The sequence below is a fragment of the Terrapene carolina genome, unplaced genomic scaffold (assembly GCF_002925995.2).
Source record: "Terrapene carolina triunguis isolate 2854851 unplaced genomic scaffold, T_m_triunguis-2.0 Scaffold93, whole genome shotgun sequence".
Lineage (NCBI taxonomy): Eukaryota > Metazoa > Chordata > Testudines > Emydidae > Terrapene > Terrapene triunguis.
The window spans coordinates 14994126-15020799 of NW_020664444.1; the positions used below are offsets into that span (position 1 = coordinate 14994126).

The 26674-nt window shown below is 39.0% G+C and overlaps 1 protein-coding gene across 1 annotated transcript in view; it reads right to left on the minus strand.

The window, feature by feature from the left end:
- Window positions 1-26674, minus strand: part of LMTK2 (lemur tyrosine kinase 2) — a 75448-nt gene that overhangs the window by 12079 nt on the left and 36695 nt on the right. The window contains exons 6-10 of the mRNA XM_024208440.2: window positions 25062-25149; window positions 16609-16742; window positions 5077-5161; window positions 1993-2114; window positions 171-320 (exon numbers count right to left, since the gene is read on the minus strand). Coding sequence (XP_024064208.1) covers window positions 171-320; window positions 1993-2114; window positions 5077-5161; window positions 16609-16742; window positions 25062-25149 — 579 coding nt within the window. The remainder of the gene's footprint in view (window positions 1-170; window positions 321-1992; window positions 2115-5076; window positions 5162-16608; window positions 16743-25061; window positions 25150-26674) is intronic.

Sequence of the window (26674 nt, forward strand, 5' to 3'; positions counted from 1 at the left end):
CTTATCTGTTGCAATTCCTTTTGCTTATTAGCTAGAATCACTTTTCCCAAAATATATGAATATGCAGCTCTTCTGACTTATTTTTGACAGTATAAAAATTACAATGTTTGAGAAACCTCGAACAGTTCAGAGTTTTTTTTAAAATAGAAAGAGTCTAAAAAGAAAATTACCATCTATCAGAATATGGCTGTTCCAGATGTGGCTTAGAGAGTTTAACGAGTTTCTCTTTTATGACCTGGATTAGAACTTCTCTGTCAGAAAAGTGTGAATAAGGCTGAGCAGCATTGTCAAAAAGCTCCCACAATGTTATACCCAGTGACCTGAAAAAGAGAAGTGACAGTTTTCTATTAAACAATTTTTTATTATTTGTATTGACATACTATATAGTAGCCCCTCTCTTGTGCTAGATGTGATACACACATGCCCATAAAAGATTAAAATCAAGACATGTTTTGTTTTAAATGATGCACATCAGAGCACCTAGACAACCCTACAGATGCCAGCTTTTGGCAAACCCTCCTCTACTCAAGAAGCATAAAACAGGTGTGTATATATGACAGCTCCAATTCAGCCTGTTGCTAACGCAAAAAAAATCAAAATCCTTAGCCTATGGAACATAAGAACCTTAAGAGAGTTCTACTATACGAATTATTTTTTATTTAATTTCTGTCCTGGTGAGGGTCAGCCTATCCCATTGCATTGCATTGAACAAATTTGTTTTAAGTGCAAAGTGCAGCATTTCTTGCTCAGCTGTGTAAAATAAATGTTATAAACAACGTCACAATGAGTTATGGCAGAAACACATACAGCGACACCTTAACCCTCATCCTATCTAAAATGTCTATTCAGAGCAACTTATCCCTTAAAATATGAGGAACTACCACCCTGGCCAACCTTGCCCTATCTCTGCAAAAAAAACCAGAAACGTTAAAATACCAGTAATATTAAGATCTGATGCTTACCTATAAAAAACAAAAACCACCACCCTGAAGTATCTACCATGTATGATGCATAGAATAGCCACCAGAGTTTCACTTGGGATGCTTAAAGTTTAACTGCATGGGCTCATAATAGCACAATGTCTTATCTGAGGATCTGGCATGTAAGATGAACAGATATTACAAACCGAGGCTTGGAGCCACTACTGTCACAGGCCACCTGCTTTCTGACTAGTGCAATAAGCAGGAAATCAACTTATTCTACTATTCAATGCATTTTATTCTACAGTCCAGGTACAATAGGAAATTAGGATTTTGGGTAAAATCTTGAAGAGCACTTAAGTGACTCAGGAGCCAATGTCCCTTTTTCAAAGTAATTCAGAAGCCTAAATATCACTGAAAGAAATGAGACTTTGAAGATAGAACTTAGGTGATTTTGAAAATTTTACCCATAGCCTAGATTCTTTGCAGACCATGCTTATTAACCCATGGCAACAACCAATGCAAATGGGAGCAAGTGAATGTATTTAACTTCACTTCTCTGAGATGAATGGTATAGTGTGGAACACAAATGTTAAAGCTGTACTGTAGTGTATTGTGCCAAGACCACATGTGACCCATGGATAATATTTTGGCCACCACTATCAAAACTTTTACATTATCAACGACAGTTACCTTAATGGCTGAATAATTTGCTGTTTCACTTCTTATTAACTGCTGGCAAATGTTTGCCTTGTATACAGCAAGTATTTCTTTTACAACTGAAATGTAAAAACCTGTTCTGCTAAATATATTTCCATAATTTTATTTTGATGTTATAACCACTTAACAGCAAATTTAGAATGTTATGTACAATTTCAAGCCAATAAAGATTAATCTGAAAAATTCCTACAAAATGAATGATAGCAGAATATTAAATCCAGCAAATCAAGCCAACAGTCAGTCCATTCAGTGCATTCTTTACAATGAAAATACATTGATTAATAATTGTGTATTTTATACTGAAAAATGTATGAACTCCAATTCTGTCAAATATTAAAAGTCTACTACATACCATATGTTACTATACTTGGTTTGCTCTGCTGCTAACAATCTGTCTTGAAAGCTTGTTACTAGCTCAGGTGCAATCCATCGAAGAGGAACAAACTTCTTCTCATCTGTCTCAACATAATCCTCCTAGTGATGACAAAAAGAAAACCAAAATAAAAGCTAATCCAAGGTTTATGCTTTCTAGGGGCTTCAAAGTTTGTTTTTTAATTTGTTTATATCCCGGATTTCTCTCATTAAAAGAGGTTTGTAGCCTCTTCCTTTCTTCTCAATATTTTCTTTCAGCAGAAGGGCAAGTAAATATTATCTGAAGGTCCTTAAATCTTTCTATAAAATGATTACACAGAGAATAAGTGATCTCAGCATCCTTCTCACCGTAAAAAATTAAGGTAATTTTCTATGCAGCATAGAGGTCCCTGTTGAACAAGAATATCTTCCACAAGTGTATATCAAAGTTCAATCAATTTGTATTGAGAGAACAGTTCTCAACATATTAAAAACATTTAGAAATAGTTTGGTAGCTAAAATACTTTGAAAATTGATTAAGAAAATGAATTTCAATTGACATTCCCTTCTCCCCCCTCTACCCAATTTGTTGAGTATAACAGTTTGAATTAATATGAAATATTATGAACACTTACATTTCAAACAATATTTTTAAAAATTGATCATGTTTTACCTTGAGTTTAATGCATATCTTGTTTAATAAAAGTTTAACTTCTACATCATCCCCTGCATTCTTTTATTTTAGGACTCTTGTAGGATGGGGCATACAAGCCTTGTTGACTCTTCCCCAACATATCGTGTTCATCTAGGTGTCTGATCATTCTGTTCTTTACTATAATTTCAAACAATTTACCTGCTACTGAAATCAGGCCTGTAATTGTAAAGATCACCTCAGGAGTCTTTTTTAAAAATTAGTGCTACATTAGCTTTTGTGACAGGGTCGGGCCAGATGGCTAGGAAAGTGATAGAAGGCAGGTATATTAGCCCCAGATTAAGCAGGTCCCTTTTCCCTGGGTAAGGTAACAGGGGCAGTTCCAGAACAATCAGGAACTTGCTGGAAGCAATTAAGGCAGGCAGGCTAATTAGGACACCTGGAGCCAATTAAGAAGCTGCTAGAATCAATTAAGACAGACAGGCTAATCAGGGCACCTGGTTTAAAAAGGACCTCATTTCAGTCAGTGAGGCAGCCCAAGGAGTGGGAAGTGAGAGGGCATGCTGCTGGAGGACTGAGGAGTACAAATGCTATCTGGCATCAGGAAGAAGGTCCTGTGGGGAGGATAAAGAAGGGGGAGGCGGCCATGGGGAAGTAGCCCAGGGAGTTGTAGCTGTCACACAGCTGTCACACGAAACACTGTAGACAGCTGTGATCCACAGGGCTCTGGGCTGGAACCCGAAGTAGAGGATGGGCCTGGGTTCCCCCCGTCCCCCATATTGGATATAGAGGAGTTGACCTGGAGTGTGGGTCCCACCAGAGGGGAAGTTCCCTGGTCTGTCCCCCGACTCATTAGGTGGATGAGCAGAGACTGTGGGGATTGTTCTCCTTTCTTTTCCCCATGCTGGCCAGTGATGAGGTTAGCTGAGTGAACAGCAGGTTTGAGCCACTAGCAAAAGTGGCCAAACTGAGGTCTGCTGTGAATCTCTGAGGGGAGCAAATCCGCCAATAAGTGCAGGACTCACAAAGGCAGAGGAGGAACTTTGTCACACGTTCTTCCAGTCATCTGGTACAGAGCTGATTTAAGCAATAGGTTACATACCACAGTTAGTTCTGCAATTTCATATCTGAGTTTCTTCAGAACTCTTGGATGAATACCATTTGGTCCTGGTGACTTATTACTGTTTAACTTATCAATTTGTTCCAAAGCCTCCTCTGCTGACACCTCAATCTGGGACAGTTCCTCAGATTTCTCACCTAAAAAGAATGGCTTAGGCATAGGAATCTTCCTCACATCCTCTGCAGTGAAGACCAATGCAAAGAATTCATTTAGCTTCTCTGCAATGGCCAGGTCTTTCTTGAGTGCTCATTAGTACCTAAGTCAGCCAGCAACCCCCACCGATTGTTTGGCAGTCTTCCTGCTTCTTATGTACTTAATTTTTTTGCTGTTAGTTCATGTCTTTTACTGGTTGCTTTTCACATTCTTTTTTTTGGCCTGCCTATCTATACATTTACACTTGACTTGCCAGAGTTTATGTTCCTTTCCATTTTCCTCAGTAGGATTTGACTTCCAATTTTTAAAGGATGCATTTTTGCCTCTAACCACCTCTTTTACTCTGCTTTTTAGCCATGGTGGCATTTTTCTGGTCTTCTTACTGGTTTTTTTTTTCTTTGTAATTGGGGTATACATTTAGTCTGTGCCTCTATTATGGTGTTTTAAATAGTTTTCATGCAGTTTGCAGGCATTTCACTCACGACTGCTCCTTTTAGTTACATTTAACTTCAAGGGGAACTACACAAAAATGAGGACGCTAGTGAAATGCTTCTTTGGTCTTTTCCCCCCCCCTTCAAGGATGTTACATTTGATTACATTGTGGTCATTATTACCAAGTGGTTCAGCTATATTTACCTTTGGACCAGATCCTGTGCTCCACTTAGGACTAAATTAAGACTTGCCTCTCCCCTTGTGGGTTCCAAGACTAACTGCTTTAAGAAGCAGTCATTAACGGTGTCTAGAAATTTTCTCTCTACATCCTGTCCTGAGGTGACACGTACCCAGTCAATATGGGGTTAGCGGAAATCCCCCATTATTACTGTTTTTTTTTGGTTTTGTAGCCTCATCTTCCTGTGCATTTCACAATCAGTTTCTTCATGTTAAGAACTCTTTATCCACTCATCAGTTCTCTAATAAGTGATGTCATTGTGTTAACATTCAGTTAAGTTTTATACATCCTGTACTTATATGAAAGCCAACTATCTAATTTGTAAAGCAACTGATCAAAATCATAACCCCATAAAAGCAGTCATCCCATAAAATACTGGTTTGTAACCTTAATGTGTTTAGTCCAAATACATTTGATATATTTAAATTTTAAGCTGCTCTGAATCTCTTTAAAATTGATTTAGGCAAAGAAAACAGATACATTGACTTACCTTGTATCTACTGAATCCTATTCCATAATCTCCTACTTTTACATTTAAATCAGATGTAAGAAAGCAATTCCTTAAGGCTAAATCACTGGAAAACAAAGAGTACAGTAATGAGAACAAACTAGACAAAAGGATATTCAATACAAGTTTGAGAGAAAAATCAATAACTTGACTAAGGTAATGAAATTAAATTTGGCATCAGAATACACCAGAGCTTAAAGACCAATTATGATGTTAAATGCACAAATCTACAGAAAATGCAATCACAAAAAGTAATTAAGTATATTTACATGCCCTTTTTCAGTACTATTCTTGTTTACATTTTCAATGCATTTCAGAAGCCACACAAGCCAACAAAAGATCACATTATGTTGCACTGGAACAGTGGAGATCATTTATGTTTCTGTCAATCATTCTTCTAGAGGTGTAAGTTTAACAACTGATGTACTAAGAAGCTATCCATCTCTCTTTATAATGAGTAGTTATTAATAGACTTATTGGACCAGATATACTTTTATGGTACATGGAGCTACAAATGACTCCTCCTTATGCCAGCCCACCTCACTATACCTCCCAGAGCATTCACCAAAGAAAAGGCAGATGGTGATATCCCCCAGTGAAAGCAATGCTAGTGCCTGCTAAGGACTCCTCCCAATGGAGGAGGCTGCAGAGGGGATACTCTCAATCAGAGCATTCTATAATCTGTCACTGACCAGGAACTAGCCCACTATGTACCTTATACACAGGGGAGGTTGTGGTTGAATTGTGCTGCCACAACCGGAATTTGTCGTTATGCCCTGTGCGTGAAGTTAAGGTATTAGAAGTCTGAGCAATCCTGAGATGAATTTATTTTCTTGTTTCTGTAATTCCAAAAGATGAATATTTTTTTTCCTCCAAGAAATTTTAAAGCCATTCTACCAAAAAAATTTTTTTTTAAATCTACCAGCCACATGGCTACTTTAAAGGTTCCCACAGTTACTGTTTTGGGGGGGGAGGGGGGAATCTATTAAATCACAGATGTGGGTCATTTTAAAGCATGCTCTTAAATGATAGCCCTTCACAGCATATTTTAGGTATCAGAATTATCTAAACACATTTGAATTGACAAATCTAGAGGAAAAAACGCAAGGTCATTTAAATCTCAGAATATTGGAAAGTGACAGCACACTGTGCCAAACTAAAAATAAATGCCAGGATTTCCAATAATGAATAATCAGTGTGGTTAAATAATCTAATAGTATGATAACTTTCTGACATGTGTTGCTGAAAATGACCGCTCCACTCCTTTAAGCAGGGAGACAGGGAATTTGGCTGGTGGAATGAAAGGAACAGTGCTTTAAGGCTGGGGTGCGGGACAAGAAGTCAAACTGCTGCAAAAGAGGACAAGGGACAACACTGACTCATCCCCTGGAATCCAGATGGGCGGAAGAGTTTAAAAGGGGCAGCCCATGCAGTGAAGCCCCCTTTTACACAGAGCAGGCTGAGGCAGCACCCATGCTCCTTCCCCTTTAGGTGCTGAAATACCAGGTTTGGTCTAGGCCTGCTGTGGGCATTGCAGTAGCTGCCCCTTTCTGGAGGGGCCGGGAAGGAATTTTCCCCTTACCACTAGATTGGCCTAGGTGGATTGGGGGGTTTTTCACCTTCCCCACAGTGAGTTTGGTAAGGGCTTTGCTGACATGTGCCATGAAGGGAGTTAGGCGATGTGTCACAACTCATTATATAAGTGGGGTGGATGTTCAGTGCAGGTACTCCATAGGGAAGGTATACAGTGACCAGAGAAATGGCTTGGTAAAGGACTTAAAAAGGTGGTGTTGATTAAAGGAATGGAACCAAGGGGAAGGGGCAGTTGGGGCTCCTATGATTGGTACATCAGGGAGCCAACTCCCCTTTCTTATTGCCCACCTTAACCCTCCTATGAGGGGAGTGGATGGTAAGGTCCCAGCAATGGATTGGCTAGGGCACCTGGATGGAAAAAGGGGTGGGATGAAGGGCGCCTGGCAGCACCCTCCCCCCCGAGGGAAGTTATGGAATAAACATGGTGTTACCCACGGTGCACACTTTTATCTGCCGGATAGTCCCAGACATCTAATAATAAAGTTGCGGCCTGATTAAAAAACATATCAAACGTCTCCTGTCTTTCTTTCAGTATAGCCGGACAATAAAAAGTAATGAACTCACTTTGTTGAGCATTATAAACAAAGTTCAAAATGCAGCAGTTACTACCCCCTTGCGGTCCGCTGTAATTATGCATGCTCTTAAAAAAACGCTCACCCTACACAAAGCTGTTTGTAATAATGTATGTTCAATCATTTTATGCCACTGACAAGTTGTGCATCATATGAGTCCTCAGTTCTTCTACCCTATCTAAAAGAACCCTCTTACTTACACACCTAACATTTCATTTCTGCCATAGTAACAGTTCCTGTCAAAACTGAAGATACAAATAATTTAGGTTTTAGATACTAGATATAAACATTTGAAATGGTTTTCAATAGAAGCACAAATTTGTTATACAAATAAGGAACTAATCAATGTTCTGCATAATGATTAAGTTGCACTTAAACTCCTGTTCATGTAAATTGAATTTAAAATATCCATAAAAAGGCAATTTATCAAGGAAAAAAAGTAGAGGTGCATAGAAGTTGTCTCACAAGAAACAAACTCAAAAGCTTAGAGAAACAGCAACACTACTCATATCCAGTTTCAATTATAAATTCATCACAGATACACACGATCAGTAAGGTAGCTATAGCTGCTCCAGCTAATGATAGTAAGTAAGTAGCAGTTGAAGAAAAAGACTCCACATAAAAATATTAGCATTTCATTTTTCACCTTTAAGCTGGGGGAACTTGTTCCCCTTTGACAATATCTTTAGCAAATGTCATCACTTGACAGACAACTTGTCAATGCATTTTAAGCATTTATATTTACACCCATAAAACAAGAAATTCCCATCTAATTTCAGGGAACTATAGCTGGAAAATAACCCTGGAAGAAAATATTAATATAATACAATTCTAGCTGCTTGAATTTACCACTAACAACAAAATCACTGATGCTGGAGCTTTACCACATACTCTAACAGCATCAGGATAGTGTTGCCAGAAATAAACATTTGCAATGACAGTCTTGCAGGTCCACAGGCAGTTATCTACCAAACTTAGCTACATTTTGCAAAAAAATATTGTTCATTTAATAATTGCAAACCATTGTTTCTTGTGTTACAGCACCATTGCTCATATTGGCAGTTAAGACTGGTGGTACTATTATAAATCATTATTCAAAACTGTTAAATACAGATTAAAATAAAAGCTTTCTACTTGTCAGGTAATCTTAGAGGATGTAAGAGCCATCATCTACTCATCCTCAGTTGAGGACTCTAGTTTTTATATTCCAGCCCCTGCTCTAAAACAAAACCTCTCTTATCCACTACTTTCCTTGGCTGAGGGAAGGGATGCGTTTTGGAGCTCATCAATACTATTCCTAACCTGCTGGAGGAATTGTAGCAGTGACATAGAAATCATAGAATATCAGGGTTGGAAGGGACCTCAGGAGGTCATCTAGTCCAACCCCCTGCTCAAAGCAGGACCAATCCCCAGACAGATTTTTGGCCCAGATCCCTAAATGGCCCCCTCAAGGGTTAAACTCACAACCCTGGGTTTAGCAGGCTAATGCTCAATGATACTCCCAGTTCCAAGGACAGAAATATTGAGCCCAGAAGTCAAACGTAATTCTCCTGCAACTTCATACAGTAGGTCAAGTCAGTTGTCCCCATTGCTGGGGCATCTTGGACACATCACCATCAAATTGGGATGAGATGCATGCCTTTGCTTCAATCTTCATTAAAAAAGTTAATTGTGAACAGATACTCAACTCACTATTAACAACAAGGGGGAAGGAACACAAGCTAGAACTGTGAAAGAACAGGTTAAGAATAGATAAGATATGTATTCAAGTCAGCAGGGCATGATGAAAGTCATCCTAGGATACTGAATGCAGTAACGGAAGCAATCTCAGAACTGTTAGCAATTATCTTCAAGAACTCATGGAGGATAGGTGAAAGTCCCAGCATACTGGAGAAAGGCAAACATAGTACCTATCTTTAAAAAGGGGAACAAAGAGGACCGAAGAAATTACAGACTAGTCAGCCTAACTTTGATACCTGGAAAGATACTGGAACATAACATTAAACAATCAATTTGTATGCGCCTAGGGTATAATAGAGTTATAAAGAATAAAGAGCATGGATTTATCAAGAACAAATTATGCCAAACCAACCTATTTCCTTCTTTGACAGGGTTACGGGCTTAATGGAGGGTGGAAGCTGTGAGGTGATATATCTTGATTTTAGTAAGGCTTTTGTCAGTCCTGCATGAGATTCTCATAAGCAAACTAGTGAAATATGGTCTAGATGAAATTACTACAAGGTGGGTGCACCAGTGGTTGAAAGACCATACTGAACAGTTATCAACAGTTCACTGTCAAACTGGGAAGACATTTCTAGTGGGGTCCCACAGGGGTCTATCCTGGGTCTGGTATTATTCAATATTTTCATTAATGGCTTGGATAATAGATAAAATTTGTGGATGACACCAAGCTGGGAACAGTCACAAGCTCTTTGGAGGGCAGGATTAGAATTCAAAACACCTTGACAAATTGGAAAATTAGTCTGAAATCAATAAGATGAAATTAAATAAAGACAAGTGCAAAGTACTACACTTAGGAAGGCAAAGATTAAATGCATAAAATACAAAATGGGGAATAACTAACTAGGCAGCAGCATTGCTGAAAAGAATCTGGGGGTTATAGTGGATCACAAATTGAATATGAGCTAATAAAATGCAGTTGTGAAAAAAGCTAATATTCTGGGGTGTTTTAACTGGAGTGTCATATGCAAGACATGGGACATAATTATTCCCTTTACTCAGTTTGAGTGGTGTGTCCAATTCTGGGCACCACACTTCAGGAAAGGTATGCACAAATTAGAGGGTGCTGAGGAGAGCAACAAAAATGATACAAGGTTTAGAAAACCTGACCTATGCAGAAAAGTGAAACGAGGCATGTTTAGTCTTGAGGAAAGAAGACTATGGGGGGGGATCTGACAACAGTCTTCAAATATGTTAAGGACTATTACAGAGAGAACAGTGAGCAATTGTTTTTCATGTCCACTGAAGGTAAGACAAGAAATGATCTGCTCAAACTGCAGAAAGGGAGATTTAAGTTTGCTTATAATTAGAAAGTTTTTCCTAGTATCTTAGTTAAATACTTAGTAAATACTGCCAAGGGAGATTGTGGAATCCCTGCCCATGGGCGTTTTTAAGAACAGGTTAGCCACATTGCAGGGGGGGATGGGATAGATGAGTCTTGAGGTTCCTTCCAGCCCTACATTTCTATAATATAATGCATCATATTATCTGTCTCAAGCTAACTAGTTGCATTCTTGCAGTATAAGGATTGTGGGATTGGGCAATATCCCTCTACAGTTTTCTCTGACAGTAGTAACCCAAAATTCTAATTCTCTATTTTCTTTGCCTATCAAGGCACTTGCCAACATAATTCTACTCTTATATTTTCTCCTTTTTCTGTGTTTTGCACTATCTGGGAAAGAGTACACCCCTTTAAAACTGGTGCATAGTGGCAAATACTTCATAGAACTGTTACCAGAGGACTCTCAGGCTACCTCTATACTGCGAGCTAGGGGTGTGATTGTATACACAAACGTGTGCTAGATCTCATCCAGCTAACTCAAGTATAAATAGTAGCACAGCCCCAGTAGCACAGGAAGCGGCAGCAGAAGCCTGGCTAGGCTATGCCAAGTACATACCTACCACTTTCAAATAGGTTCGTGTGTGTCATGATTCAGCTGTGACTGCTGCCACCACCTATGCTATTTATCCTTGTGTTAGCTTGATGAGAGCTAGAGTGAGTATGTGAACACAAGCTGGGGAAATAACACTTCTAGCTTATAGTATAGACACAGCCTCAGTCTGATAGAAGCTGTGACAAAGGAAGTATTTAGAAGTGAAGGTACCTAGTTGAAAGAACCAAACTCTGTTAAATACGGTCTGATTAGCTTCTGACATTCTCCTCTCATTGTGTTTTATAGTGTTTGCTTTATTATAAAATGGGTTTGAGTATTTTGCAAGCATCTTGAGTCCATGCATCATATATTAAGAGCTCCAGGATCCCAATGAGCATATTTCATCTCCACACAACAGTGCGGCCACTACAGCTCCAATGGCTAAAGGTAACCCTGAGAAAATTAGTCCTATCAGCGTTGCTACTGATCACTATAGAAAAAATCTTCAACAGCTAGTCCTTTATTCAGAGCTAGTAGGAAGTCTTGGAGTGGCAACAGAGTATTTCATTGAATAAATAAATTGGAATGCCAGCATTTTGTTCCTGGCCCTACTTCATACATTATACCTTTGAAATGGTCATCATAACAACTTTTCCCACCAGAAAGATTATGTAAGAAAACAAGGAAAGTTGGACTGTCTTTCTTTTGCACTTAGACATGCAGTTATGTTGCAAGAATACTTCATAACCAGGGCTACAATCTGAAAATGGAATTCCACTGATATTATCGATCTTTTTGGGAACCAACAGAATAAGTGCAGCTGGGAAAGGGAAAAATATCTCAGACTGAAACCTTACTAGATAAACTATTGTTAACCATCAATGGCTTGCAGCAACTACTGCAAAAAAAACACCTCTGGACAATCTTGTACCCAGGTTAAGAACAGGTCTAGTGACAGAGATCTCCAGATGATGCAAATCTGTTAAAAGACCTACCAGCTAAATTACCATTCATCTGGGAGGACCGTTTGTCTCAATCAACTGGCTGTCTTGTTGAGATTGTGCAAGGTGGACAGATTTGAATAGATAAGAGATGGTGGTGATGGCCAGCTTAACATCATTTAAGTTCTTGATTTCTGTCCTTGCTTGTTCAGATAAGAATTCTAAGCACAATGCCCACCTGCCACTTAGTTTCTACATTAGTCCTATTAGGACAGGATGCTGTTTATTAAATACAGGGCAGGTGTTTGGCTTAACCTAAGTTACTAGGCCTTGACAGGATGCATCCTGATCTAAGCCTTGCACCACTTATGACTGGCAGTGCATTGTCACTGCCTCTGATCCTAGTTATCTTTTCCAATGTTTGTATTACTATACCAGCTGGTTACTGAACTGGATCCAGAAGATGGCAAGAAATTGGGAGAGCACTAAAAATAGTGTTTTTCTTCACTTGATAGTGAAGAATCAATTTGCTCAAGGTTCTTATGACCTTGAAGCAACTGTGATAACCTTGACCAGTTATCCAAACAAAATGCATGAACATATGCATATTCTTCTCACAACTACCAGGACTACAGTGCAAACCCTGGGAACAAACATTAGAATAAATGGAAATTCCTATTATTAGAAGTATTCCAGTTTTGGAACTAACCAGAAAAATATGGTATTTTGCTGCATATACACATCTTCAAAATATTCTGGTGCCAAGTTATTTCCCCCGCACCCTCTAAACTGAAGCAATCATGGCCCTTAATTTTTTTAAGTTCTTGCAAGCAAAGAATACTGTGAGTCAGCTCAGGCTGAGGATCAGTAATATCTCCCAGAAAGGTTTTGGGAACATTATACTTTTTGGATCTACCACTGGTACTACCAAACTAAAATAAAGTATTAACATGCAAATACTAAATTCATTGTGTGCTCTCCCACCATCCCAGTCATGAAAATCCACAGTTTAAGCACTACTTGGGATGCTGAAGAGACTGAACCAAAAGCTCTGTTAAAGTATCCAAATATACACATGCCTTTGGCACCTGACTACCTTATCTGAAAAATGGATGCCTTGTGTTCTATTTTTAACTCTTAGTAATCACAGTCTGTGGTTAGAGCTCAAGAAGCATGCCACATCTTTTTTTGGGAAAGGGGAGCAAGGCTTTTGCTTTGGTACATTTAGGGTCTTTTGCTCTCTCAAACAACCAGAAACGTAACATGCTCATGTATGTGCAAAAGGCATCCTCAAGACATATGCCACTTCTGGAGAACAAGGCATAGTACTTTCTTAGGTCACAAACAAAATAAATTTGGTCATTTCAGATCTGTCTTTAGTGAACATTTACACACATAGAATCACCACATAATTTGGCACACTGACAGTCTGATCAAAAAGAACACAGGACTGGAATAGCAAGGGAATTTCAGGTCAGGACGGAGATGTACTGGTAAAGCTTTGTGGGGAACTTGCACAGCACTTGCCTGAACTCTGCCTGAACTACGAGCCTATCTTCAGGAGCACCAATTCAAGTGTTACATTACTCCACCTAAATCAAACCTCTTGCCATAATCTTGTCCACAGACCTATTACCATTAATAAAGAGGTTCTCTACAAATGTTAATAAAAATGAATTAGATCTATTTTTATATGATCAAAATCCCAATTAGTAAAAGGAGGAGACACTGAGTACAAATTAAACCACACCACCTTTCATATTTACTACTCCCTTCATTCATCTCCCTCCTGAAGTCACTCCAGTTGGCCCTCAGTAGTTCCTGTTCAACCAGTTTAATAGTTTCCTCATATCCAAAAATGTCAACTGCAAGGTAATTCCCATTCCAATATCTCCACATCAAAGCAATAGTTAACACAGGGCTGCTTTTCAGACAACCAGCTTGTTTACAGTTTTCTTTCCATTGGAAAAAGATTAAGCCATAGTTAACACTTTCAAGTAGATTTGGTATCTAGTGCTCTGTTCTGAAGCCAAGAGATGTTAGATGTACAGATAGCAGGGAAAAAGAAAGTCTGTTCATAAATTGATGTATCTGCCTGGGTGATAAGAGTAACATTCTATATTGGTAAAACTAACAAACATATATGCACAAAGCAGTTTAAATAAAGATAATCAGTATGGGCCTGTACATTAAATACAACGTTGAAATTATTTTAAAAATTGTCATCTATTATTTACTTTAAGTATTTTATTATTTTTTCCAGGACCACTCACAATGTGTTTAACACTTAAAGTAAAAAAGATGATCCCTGACCTGAGGAGATCAAAGAGCAATAAAACCAAAAAGGGTTAAAATGAAAAGAAATCCCATTATTTCAAATGTTTCATTAGACAATGTATTTCAATGTAAGCAAAAAACACAGACACACAAGCCAGGTACAATGTATAATTTAAAACAGACAGACTTCCTGTAGGTCATAAGATAGGAATGGGAAAGTACTTAAGACAAACCTGACCTTTTACAAATGATGTACTTCTATAAATCAAGTTAGCAGTTGGCATCAACTATGTAATATCATTGGTAGTATGAATGAACTTACAAATTATCTATGCCTCACTAATTCTGACACACAGGTACAGACGAGGAAAAAAAAAATCAAGTATCAAATGACCCCTAACTTTAAAATGCATATTCATCATATTCCTGTAACAGTTGTGACACCCATCCATTTATTTGAGTTGTGTAATTCAATAACCCCTACTTTTCTCAGCATATAGAAAAGATCAGATAAGCAGAGGAACAGATTTACATTCACAGCCATCTTTACATTTAGGCTTACTTTACTCACTGAGAGAAAAAGTGGTTTCTATTTTCTAGGTTTGTCTTTATTTTAAGATACATGTTTGAGCTACACATGCTGTTTATAACACTGCCAATACACCAATGGAAGCACCTCAAATTCAGGGTTGAATTGGTCCAGTGGCATTTAAGCAACATGTTGCATGGGAAATCTTGAATCTAAGGAACAGAAAGTCCCAGGCTTCTGGCCAATGAAGGCTGGGAATGGTGTGTTATGTTAGAACTACAGCTACAGAATCATAGACAGGACTTGAAGACTGCCAGATTTGCTATTTCAGAATGTACGACTAATAAACACAGGAGCAAGTCTCTCCTCAATTAATCTTGTTTCTTAAGATGTTCCCTTGTATTTAGTTTCATCATACATGGATGAAGGTTTCTTCAGTTTGACACCTCCACTGTTCCACTTTCAAACACTATTTCCTGCACTAGATGCAGTTCAGCCAGCAAGGAAAGGAAAAATTCCATATTACTTTTTCCAAAATTAAAAAAAAATCAAAATAGATCACTTTCACAGATTACTTCATATAATCTTTTGAAACTCTAGCTATTCAACTCTGATAACTGAGTAAAAATGTAATTTGAAGAAAATATAAAAGTCTGTTGTAAATTAAGTGGAATTGCACCTGCTTAAACTGAAGCTGAATTTGGCTCAAAGACCAATTAACCTCACCTCCTCACCCTACAAACAAAAAAAAATGGCAAAAAGAATTGGATCCAATGCAAACCTTTCATCTTGCAATGCAATCTTAACCAGTTTAATCCATTTTAGTAATGAAACTGATTAATGATTGCATTCAAGTTAAAGCTCTAAGTTTTAAGAGCTTTCATAATAAAGTATACAGCTCTATAGCTAAGTCTTGCACTTAACCTGTGATTTTAAAAAAGTGACAGCAATTTTTGAAATGACATGAAAGCAATTACCTTGAAGTTACTTCCAATTATTCTCTAGTTGGGCCATGCTGTTTTGGGACATATATATTTTCTATTGCACTATAAACTGGCATTTTTAGGGTTAAGATTTGAAGTATGTAGTAAGATTTGACAGTATGCAGTGTCTGGAATCATGAGATTTAATAAGCTTCATTGACAATACCATTTAAATAGATGCTAAATCTTGGGGAAATTCATTAAGACAAAATGATTCTGAAATTCTTGCTCAGACAGTCAACTTCAGCAATTGTTGACCCATAAAGTGGATACAGGGATCATCTGCAGAATACAACCATTACATACTTTCTTCATATATCACAGCAATGCACCGGAGCTCAACCAGGTGATGGAGGAATGTCCAGAGACCACCTCAAACTCAATTTTTTTGCAAGTTGTTTGTACAACTAGTTCTTCCACCTGGTAGCAGAGACATCGGGCTGGTCTACACTGGGGGGGGATCGAGCCAAGATACGCAACTTCAGCTACGCGAATAGCGTAGCTGAAGTCGAAGTATCTTGGATCAAATTACCTGGGGTCCAGACGGCGCGGGATCGACGGCCGCGGCTCCCCCGTCGACTGCGCTACCGCCGTTCGCACTGGTGGAGTTCCGGAGTCGACGGTGAGCGCATTCGGGGATCGATATATCGCGTCTTAACGAGACGCAATATATCGATCCCGGATAAATCGATTGCTACCCGCCGATACGGCGGGTAGTGAAGACATACCCATCTACTTCGCCACTTGGCGTCTAGTTCTGCAGCATTTCATCAGTTATGAGTTATAGGATTTAAATACTACAATTTAGTTTCCAACTCAATTAATACAAATCAACTCTTCTTAATGAAGGAAAATATCTTCTAACTGATTCAGAATCATACCTTATAAAATCTCTTCTTACTTTGATACATATTGCTTTTATTTCAATCACGACACTTAAAGAAAAGTTTGCATGAGTTTTAGAGTGCAGCATAACAAACATTCTTATTTATTTGGAAAGCATACCTATGCACAAAATTATGTTTATGCATTATGGCAAGTCCAGCAGCGATCTCACACGCCATTCTCTGTAGCAGCATTATTTGTGAATCTCCATTAATATGCTCCTGCTCATTGCAGAGATAGGTTTTCAGGTCACCCTGTAAAACAAGATGGAAATTCTTATCAACTGTCTCTTACACTGGTTGCACCCAGATACTTAATGAAGAAGCAACAAGACATTACTTGGTCCTCATTAGTCAACGAGGTTATTATTAGTATTTAAAAATAAGTGCGTGCTTAATAAAGAGTCTCCTCATCAAGTTTCAAGTGTCTATAGGTATTCTTACAGAAGGCATCTAAGGCATATGATACTTTTCTTTTAAGGGTATTTCATTTCAAGTCATTCAGTAGTTAACACTCTAGATCACTTTTTCATATGTATATAATGTACAGCAATAATACTTAAAATGAAAAATATGGCTTGATTTTCACACAAAGATTGGTGTGAAACCATCTAAAGACAACATTCAGCAAACCAGCAGAGCTGACCTTGGAAGTGGGGAAAGACAAGTGATCCCCAATTGGACAGGTCTTTCAGTGTCAATTGCATGCCTTATTTGCCACCTTCCTAGTCTGAGAATTCAGGTACCACAGGAGGGCAGCATGTGGATGGAACCTAGGTGATACTGTGAATAAATGGTACACAGGTGAATAAGTCCATAGGAGGGCTCCATCTGATTTGGTTTTTGAGTTTGGACCAGATGTAATAAAGGAAATCATATAAAAATGGTAAAGTCCTTGCCATAAACTCTGCTAGAAACAGAGTCATTTTGCAATTGAGAAGACAGTTTACAATAATTAACGTGTTCTTAAACATTCAAACAAAATTAACCAGTTTATCAAAAGTCTCTAGAAGCAAGAATACATTAATTGTATCCAGTAATAAAGGTGAAATTCTAAATCTCTCCAAAATGACACTATAGCTCCTATGTTTGGATTTAGAGAGTTACCAGCACCAGACTTCGCAGTGCTAGTTTTTGGTATACCACAATAAGATTCAATTCAACAAACAGGTAAAAAGCACAGAGAGTAATTCATTTCAGGTGGGGCTGGCAGCACCACCTACTAAGCCTGCCCAATTCTTCCCATTACAAGATCCTGTTTCAGTTATTTATAACTTTGCCAGACCAACGACTTGGGCTGAAATTTTAGATGCCCAGGTGTCTGCCTCTGGCTGAAGTTTTCCAAATAATTTCAGCCAAAATGGCTCAGTTGTTTCCAAGAAGGAAGCGCAGGTAAAAATATGTTTTGTCCATCTTAAATTCTGGGGACCATTTTTTTTAAAACAGCTCTGTACCATATGCTTTGGATCAGTGACTTGAAATTTGGCAGGGTGTAGCTTACGTGTCAGGTATGTGACTTTGCCACCCATTGAAAATGTGCCTAAATTTGGCCAAGTTACAAGACTTTGAAAAACTGCAATTCACGTGATAAGTAGAGACTTCTTTGATTTTCGCAGCTAAAATCTTCAAAGCACTTCAAAAAACCAAACTAACAAATTCCGAGGACTGGTAAGGTAGGGTTCCATGGGAACAAAATCTAAGGGAAAAAGAAGCTCAGGAGAGCCAGCAGATTCTCAAAGTGACAATATATAAGGCACAACAGCAAACTATCACAATGTGAAGGAAAAATATGAAGAACAGTAAGAGGCTTACATGGCTGCGTCAGGAGCTCTAATGACCTGAAAATAAAAAAAGAATCCTACAAAAAGTGGCAACATGGAGAAATTACTAAAGACAAGTACAAAAGAATTGCACGAGCATGTAGGGACAAAAATCAGAAAGGCTAAAGCATTAAATGAATTACAACTAGCAAGGGACATAAAAGGCAATAGGTTCTAGAAATACAATAGGAGCAAGAGAAAGATGAAATAAAAATGTAGGAACGAGGAGAGCAACAAAAATGATTAAAGGTATAGAAAACATGATCTATGAGGAAAGGTTTAAAAAAATGAATACGTTTTATCTTGGAAAAAAGAAGACTGCAGGGAGAACCTGATAACAGTCTCCAAATGTGTTAAGGACTGTGATCCATTGTTCTCTATGTTCACTAAAGGTAGGACAAGAAGTAATTGGCTTTAATTGCAGCAAGGGAGATTTAGGGAAGAGATTAGGAAAAAATTTCTAACTATAAGCAAAGTTAAGTATTGTAATAGGTTACCAAGAATTTAAAAAGTTTAGACAAACTCCTGCCACAGATGGTTTAGGTATACTCAGTCCTGCCTTAACATGGGTGTGTGTGGACTAGATGACCTCTCAAGGTCCCTTCTAGCCCTACACTTCTATAAGATTCCATTTGCGCTGATCATATTTGAGCCTCTCTCAGCTTCTAGCATTGACCAGACTGCACATGCACCATTACATAACGACTGAGCATGCTACAGGAGCAAAGTAGAGCTCTGCTGGGGACTAAGTTTTAAGCCCAGCCCAGACCCAAGCCCACATGACTCAACTCTTCCCCATGAACCTAAGTCAGTGCCATTGTCATCTCCTGCCCATGGGGTTGTCCCAGTGGTGGCTGCATGCCCTGTTCCTCCCCATCCACCATCCCCTGCTGCACTGTGTGTACTGCAGAGAGAGAGAGAGAGAGAGAGAGGTGCTGAGACTCCTCAGCACACTCACTCTGCAGTGCACACAACATAGCAAGATGTCAGCAGCCAGCAGGGCATGCAGCCACCACCGTACGAACCAGATGGGGTCTACTTGTTTTCCCACCTGACTCAACACTTGCAATCAGATTTGAGTTAGGTTGCAGGACTCTAGAACCAAGCAGGGTCTTTCCCTGTAATGGCCACTCTGGGATGGGCACTGCTTCTCCTTTACTCTCAATGACTCTCTCCAGCTGGACCTCAGGCAGCATGGAGGACAAACCAGCCTGATTTCAATACAAAGGGAGCAAAAAAATAGACCAGGGAGAGTGAAGGGAGTATACTGAGACAAGGAGCCTACAAAGACAGACTGGGAGCTGCGGAGGAAGGGAGATGAGATGGGATATGGAAGGGTGGGCAAGGAGCCTGCTGAGCTGGGAAGGGGGAATGCAGATTGGATGAAGAGCTGGTATAAAGGGGAAACTGTGTCCTTCATAGCAATATAGAATACTAACCCAACTACAGTTCTGTAATCCACTGAGCCAGTATCACCTACATTTTAAGGTGACCATTTGAAGTTTCATTTCTAGCACAAAAATACATTTGTCTTGTTTATAAAGATATGAAGTCGCAACTTCAACACTAAGCTGCAATAAAATTGTTATTAAATCCAAATATGTGACTGGTATTTATCATTTTAGGACTAATCACAAACATATCTTCCAGGAAAAGAGATGGTAAACAAAACTAAGCCCTTCGCAGCTGCTGATCTTTAAAGACTGTGCATGATCAAGTTTCGTCTTTCAAAACACTGGTACTTGCAGTCCTCTAAACTTCATATATATCAATCTGGTTCATTTCCAAAAAACGAAAGTCAGTGCAAATGATATCTATAAACTCTTGATTAGAGATTTATGCTAAGCAAAGAAAAGGTCTCAGCATCAACTAACATTGTCAATAGGCAGGTGATAATAAAAGGTACACAGAAAACAATACCAAGCCAAACAATACCTTATCAACTCAAAACATTTTAGTGATTCATTTTCAGTAAGGGTTTGGGCAAACAATATGACTTAGTAGTAAAAGAAAATGAAGCTCAATTTACTATTTAGTAAGTTTATTTTTGTATATTGTGGAAATAAATGTCAGTTATCGGAATTCTGTTGGGAAGGACTAGATTAAAGTACAAATGCCAATGGCTTATGCAGAAACAGCTGTTTTAACTGAATTCAAGATGAGCTTGTAAGGTATCTAGGGCCTGGTCTACACTGAAAAGTTATATCAGCATAGCTATATTGGTCAAGGGTGTGAAACAAAACCGACCCCTGGCCAACGTAGCTATGGCAACATAACCCGCAGTGTAACTGTAGCTATGCCAACAGAAGAGGGAATCCATCAACAGTTAATTTCCAGGGAAGTGGTATTCATACACCAACAGAAAAACACATTCTGTCAGTGTAGACTGCATCTACACTATGGGGCTATGCCAGCATAGATATGCTGATGTAACTATGGTGCTATAGTCTTTGTAGTCTTTTATAGGCATATCCTACAACAATGCTGGGTGTGCACACTGCTCCAGTCCTGCAGAAGGTAAGATACTCCTACATAATGACTCATTTGGAACACAGCCAGGAATGCAGCATACACTTATATTCATACTTAGGTTGAAATGTCATTAGAATTAGTTTACTTAAAGATCTTAACTGGTTGTACGTTATATGAATGCACACGTTAAGAATCGTAGGACTGGAAGGGACCTCGAGAGGTCATCTAGTCTAGCCCCAGCACTCATGGCAGGACTAAGTATTATCTAGACCATCCCTAACAGGTGTTCATCTAACCTGCTCTTAAAAATCTCCCAATGATGGAGATTCCACAACCACTCTAGGCAATTTATTCCATGCTTAACCCACCCTGAGAGTTAGGAAGTTTTTCCTAATGTCCAACCTAAACCACCTTCCTTGCTGCAGTTTAAGCCCATTGCTTCCTGTCCGATCCTCAGAGGTTAACAAGAACAATTCTTCTCCCTCCTCCTTGTAACAACCTTTTATGTACTTGAAAACTGTTATGGTCCCCTCTCAGTCTTTTCTTCTCCAAACTAAAACAAACCTAATTTTTCAATCTTCTATCATAGGTCAGGTTTTCTAGACCTTTAATCATTTTTGTTGCTCTTCTCTGGACTTTCTCCCATTTGTCCACATCTTTCCTGAAATGTGGCGCCCAGAACTGAACGCAATACTCCAGTAGAGACCTAACCTGTGCTGTACAGCGGAAAAATTACGGTACTTCTCGTGTCTTGCTTACAACACTCCCGCTAATACATCCCAGAACGTTTGCTCTTTTTGCAACAGTGTTACTCTGTTCACTCATATTTAGCTTGTGATCCACTGTGACCCCCAGATCCCTTTCTATAGTACTCCTTCCTAGGCATTCATGCATGGTGTCATGGACATATAGGTTATGAAAAGGGTTACTAACATGTTATTTTCATCTAATACTGCATGATGAATGATGTGGCAATGGAGAACTTACTAAATAAGGATTGTAAAAAAAAAAAAAAAAAAAAAACCGCCGCCATTCCTGTTTAAAACAAATTACTTTAAATAATCTGGACATCAAAATTAGGTCTACAGTACAAGTTACTATTCTATCCACATCTGCTTTTACAAGAAGTGTAGTATAAATCCTTTGTTTTAAATCAGTATAACTACTTACAATTAAAGCAATCATGTAGCATTTCTATTATGGGTACACCGGGTCCTTCATTATAATCTCTTCTTCTGCCCTGTTTTCAATTGCTAATTTCATAAAGTTTGAAATATTTGATATTTTCATCGTGCTATAGAATTAGTCTTTTAGAACAGTAATTTTTTTGTAACGCTTGCATTAAATTTATGATTAGACAATTGTTTTAATTTGATATGTGGATTATATCCCAAAGAGAGTGTATATATGGACATATGCATCTGGTTTACTTACCTTGCCAGTGAACACACACAGAATCTAAAATTTAGTTCACTAAGCAAATCACATCCTCACTTATACAATTCAGTTTCAAATTACGTTAAAAAAGCATTGAACTGAACTGCCTAGCTAGCTCTAGATGGCAGCAAAATGCAAGTGTAACAGTCAGTATGTCCTTTGAGTCTATTTCTGTCTTCACACATTTTGCAATGAAATCCTGCTTTAAGAATTCTTTGAAACCACAATCCTTTAAAAAGAGTTGGTTCTATAGCTAGTCTTTAAACTCATCCAAACATAGTTGGGTTTTTTGTTTTATTTTTATAAGTACTGTATGTCACAATTCCCAAGTAACTACACCTCTGACCCCTTCTGGTCTGAAGTGTACCACTGAGGTACTAGGCCTCAAGCAGTCACCTCTATCTTGAGGTGGAATTGCATGATTCTCCCACTGGCTGCAGTCCCCAGTGATTAATTGTAATTCCTCAGCAGGTCTGACTTATGTTCAGCACCTGCTGTTTTCTTTTCTCTAGAAAGAATGACAGTAGTAACCAGTGACAACACAGCTTTCTTAAAGCAAAGTATTTATTTAAAACAAAAGCATTTCAGAAAAAAATAGATCTCAAAAACCAGTAAGCCAATCCCTATGTTTGCCTGTCCATCTGTCTGCAAGGCTTACCATTCCCTGGAAGCTGGGGGAAAAAATCCAACTCTTTCAGACTCTTCTACAGAGCCTCTCTGTATCAACCTGTCCCCCTGACAGCTGCTGACAACGGACTCCCCTCCACCACCACCACCTCCCCATTTCCTCAGAAGGGCTTTTTAACAGTTTACTGTTCTTTTGGTCTCTTCATTCAGAATACTGATAGAACAGCTGTGTCACTTTGGCCAGGGGCCTAGAAATATAGCATTGTTCTGTAATTGGCCCCAACCCCGGAAGTGTTTTGTCAGAGGTTGCTTAAACAGGCAGCTACTGTGTTGCCTTCCTGTTTGTTCTTCCCCAGTCTCTTAAACTAAATCAATAAATTCACACAGGAAAGTCTTAGAACCCAATATACAACAACTTGACTTCACTGACAAGGTCACAGAGTGTTCATAAAATTGTTACATCTCAGTATTCTTCGATTATTACATAGCAGCTCCTTGTCCATTACACAGTTGTTTTCAGTTGTTTGCAACTTTGCCAAATTAGCCATTTGGGCATAGAAAATTTCAACCTGGTATATGCCTCAGGCTGAATTTTTCTGGGAAATTTATGGTAAAATGGTTCAAACATTTCCAAAAATAAATTTAGGGGAAAATAAGTTGCTTTGCCCATATTAAAAAAATTGAGTAAAAAAAGCATCTGAGAAGCTCTAACTTTCCATGTTTTGGAGCAGGGAACTGAAGTTTGACAAAGAGGTCACACTGGCATTAGGGATGTGCCAATAAAAATATGCTTACATTTGGCCAGTTTATAAGCCTCTGAAATCTCAGTTTCCACATGCTCAGAAGAGGCTAGCTAGAGTTAAGTAGCTAGATTCTCCAAAGATTCTGTTTTTCACTTTGTATGCTCCATTTCCTAACAGCATCTACATTTCAACCAGACTCTGCACGCACAATACCCACAGAGACCGAACATATTCCAACCCAGGGTTACAGGGACTAAGCAGAACCTTTTCTGCAACTGCTCTTCCCACTGCCAATGGCTGCTGTGGCAGTAAAAACTGGAACTGAAAAGGAGACTGTCTTTCCTATGCTCTCAATGCTCCACCTGCTGCCACCCTTGCAGCCTGGAGAAAGAGGAAGCTGCCTGACTTTAATGTAGAGGGGCAAGGGGGCAGAGAGAGTGTTGGAGGCAGGGAGGATAAAATCAGGAACAGAGGGGAAAGCCGACTGCACAGGAACAAGAGGGGCCGAAACCAGGAAAAATAGGAGTAAAAGGACAGGGAGAGATTGAGGGGCAGGGACAGAAGGGTCTGGTTAACCATAAGAGAACCCTTCGCGACAGAACCTGAAATTGAACCTATTATTCCCGAGTCTCAACATTCTTTTACTGTCTAACAAATTGCTGTGAAACCCACTGGGAAATCTCATCACCATGTCCCTCTAGTGGCAAATCCAAGAGAAAGATAACAGCCTTCTATGCTATCAGTTAGAAGCCTGAGAACTATGCTGTGGATCTAAAGATCCCAAACCCTGATGAAAATCCATATGAAGTATTAACAGAATTCCACCTAATTGAATTTGTTTTTTTGGTTTTTTTTTTTCAATTTTTAAGTTCTTAATTTAAGAAGTTACATTAATAAATGACATTAAAAGAATGTTAACACTAAAAATCAAATTCTCAAAAGTTAGGAAATGTATGAATTAAGGTTACCCATGCAACCTTTATTTGGTTCCCTTGGGCTTATGCATTACGATACCAGTCTTTAGTTAGATGATCCTGTACTCCGCACTTCCCTTTCCTCCTTTCACCCCCACAGGACTTCTGCCTCATTCATGCATAGAATTAACAGGGTTTTTTTTCAAAATGGGCTATACTAACAATTCTGTTGTCCAGGAAGAACAAAGTGGCAAAGCTTACTTTCTGTACAATTATTTTCCTCTTTAGAAAGTCCCACAATAAAACTAGAGGTTAAATCCTGAACTTAGAGAGCTAAGTATAAACAAATATTGCTTTTGTGGTCCGCAAATGAAAAAAAGTAAATAAATGTTATTTACCTTTTAAGATACCTTCATTTGACTCTTCAAGGAATTTTTCAAAATGAACAGGTGGTTTCAATAATGAGGTTCACAAAAGCCCCTTAAAACGTACTCTAAAGAAAACAGTATTTTCTAACTATAAACTATTAAATTTACTATTTTCACTATTAAGTTTACTTACTAAGTCACACAACTCAAACACCAGAAGATACGGGATGGCTTCCACACACTGCCCAATACACTGCAGAATATTTGGATGTTGAAGAATGCTATAATAAAATACAAACAGATTATTTTAAGTCAGAAAGACAGCAATACACATTAATAGCTCTAACATGATTGAATACTACTATCCACTATGCATCTCAGTTTTCTCTTTTGAAAGTCAGATTTAAATCCACATAGAAACAGTGTAAGAGGCAGATCTTCAGACTCAATAAATCCCCTTTGATATACTCTAGCAGTGCAAGGAAATCTTCAAGATGCCTTAAGTGGACAGCTGAGAATTCTCCTGGCATGGGGAACCTCAAGTGGTGTAAAGAGACAATGCTGCTACATCCTGTTTCCCCTCTCCCCCATGGTGTATGTGTTGGGAGCATGCAAGGGCATACCAGGGGCATACTGTGCTCCAGTACCCCCCGTGGGACTGTACAACCATTGTAGTTTAAAGCAGCCAGTTACTCAGTGCCCCCTCTGCCCCCAGAACTGGCAGTGGAAACAGGACAGCCACTTTTGCCCACTCCCTGAAAAGCACATGAAGATTCAGCTTTTAGTTTCCAGCCAATTCTCTTGAGTATCCTTGGACTCCAAAACAGGAGACCAAACAAATGGAGTTTACTCATCTGTAACTGGAGGTTCTTCGAGATATGTGATTCCTGTCTGTATTCCACAAGTGGGATATGTATGCGCACTATGCACCTGAGTCAGGAATTTTTTTGCCAGCACTGTCAGTTGGCCTACACCTCCATTGTAGTTCCCGTTGTGCTCAGAATCAAGGGTATAAAGGTGGTGCATGCCAACGCCACTCCTGTTTCCCATTCTTACTGCAGTTCAGAATAATCTGCAGGGATGAGGCTGGGGGGGGGTAGTGGAATACAGATAGGGACCACACATCTTGAAGAACCTCCAGTTACAGGTAAGTAACCTCAATTTCTTCTTTGAGCGATAGTCCCTATGTGTATTCCACATATGGGAAATTAATAAGCCAACAGTCAGATGGCATGGGTGCGAGGATGCAGATTCGATAGTCGACTGTAATACTGCTGTCCCCACAGCTGTATTTGCAGTTAATGACTGGACCAGTGCGTAATATCTCAGGAAGGTATGCAAATTCCTACAAGTAGCTCTCCTACACATCTTTCGGAGGAGTATGTCTCTCAGCAATGCAGCCAGGGTAGTTAGCCCTCTAATGGAATGAGCCCTCACCCCTCTGGAGGGGGACTATGAGCTAGTTGTAACAAACAGTAATACAACCTGAGATCTAGTTTGAAAGTCTCTGTGTCAATTTAGCTTAACCCCTTGATCACTCTGTTATGTAAACAAATAGTTTAGCTATCTAACATCCTTTGTTCTTTGCAGATAAAAGGCCAAAGTCCTTTGGACATCTAGAGAATGCAGCCATCTCTCTTCACTTGAGAGGTGGCTTTTGGAAAAAAATTCCGGTAAGTGGATTACTTGACTCATGAAACTCAGAAACTACTTTAGGAATGAATCTAGGGTGGGGTCGTAAAGAGATCTTTTCTTTATAGAAGATAATATATGGTGAGTCTGCCATGAGTGCTCCCAGCTCACTGA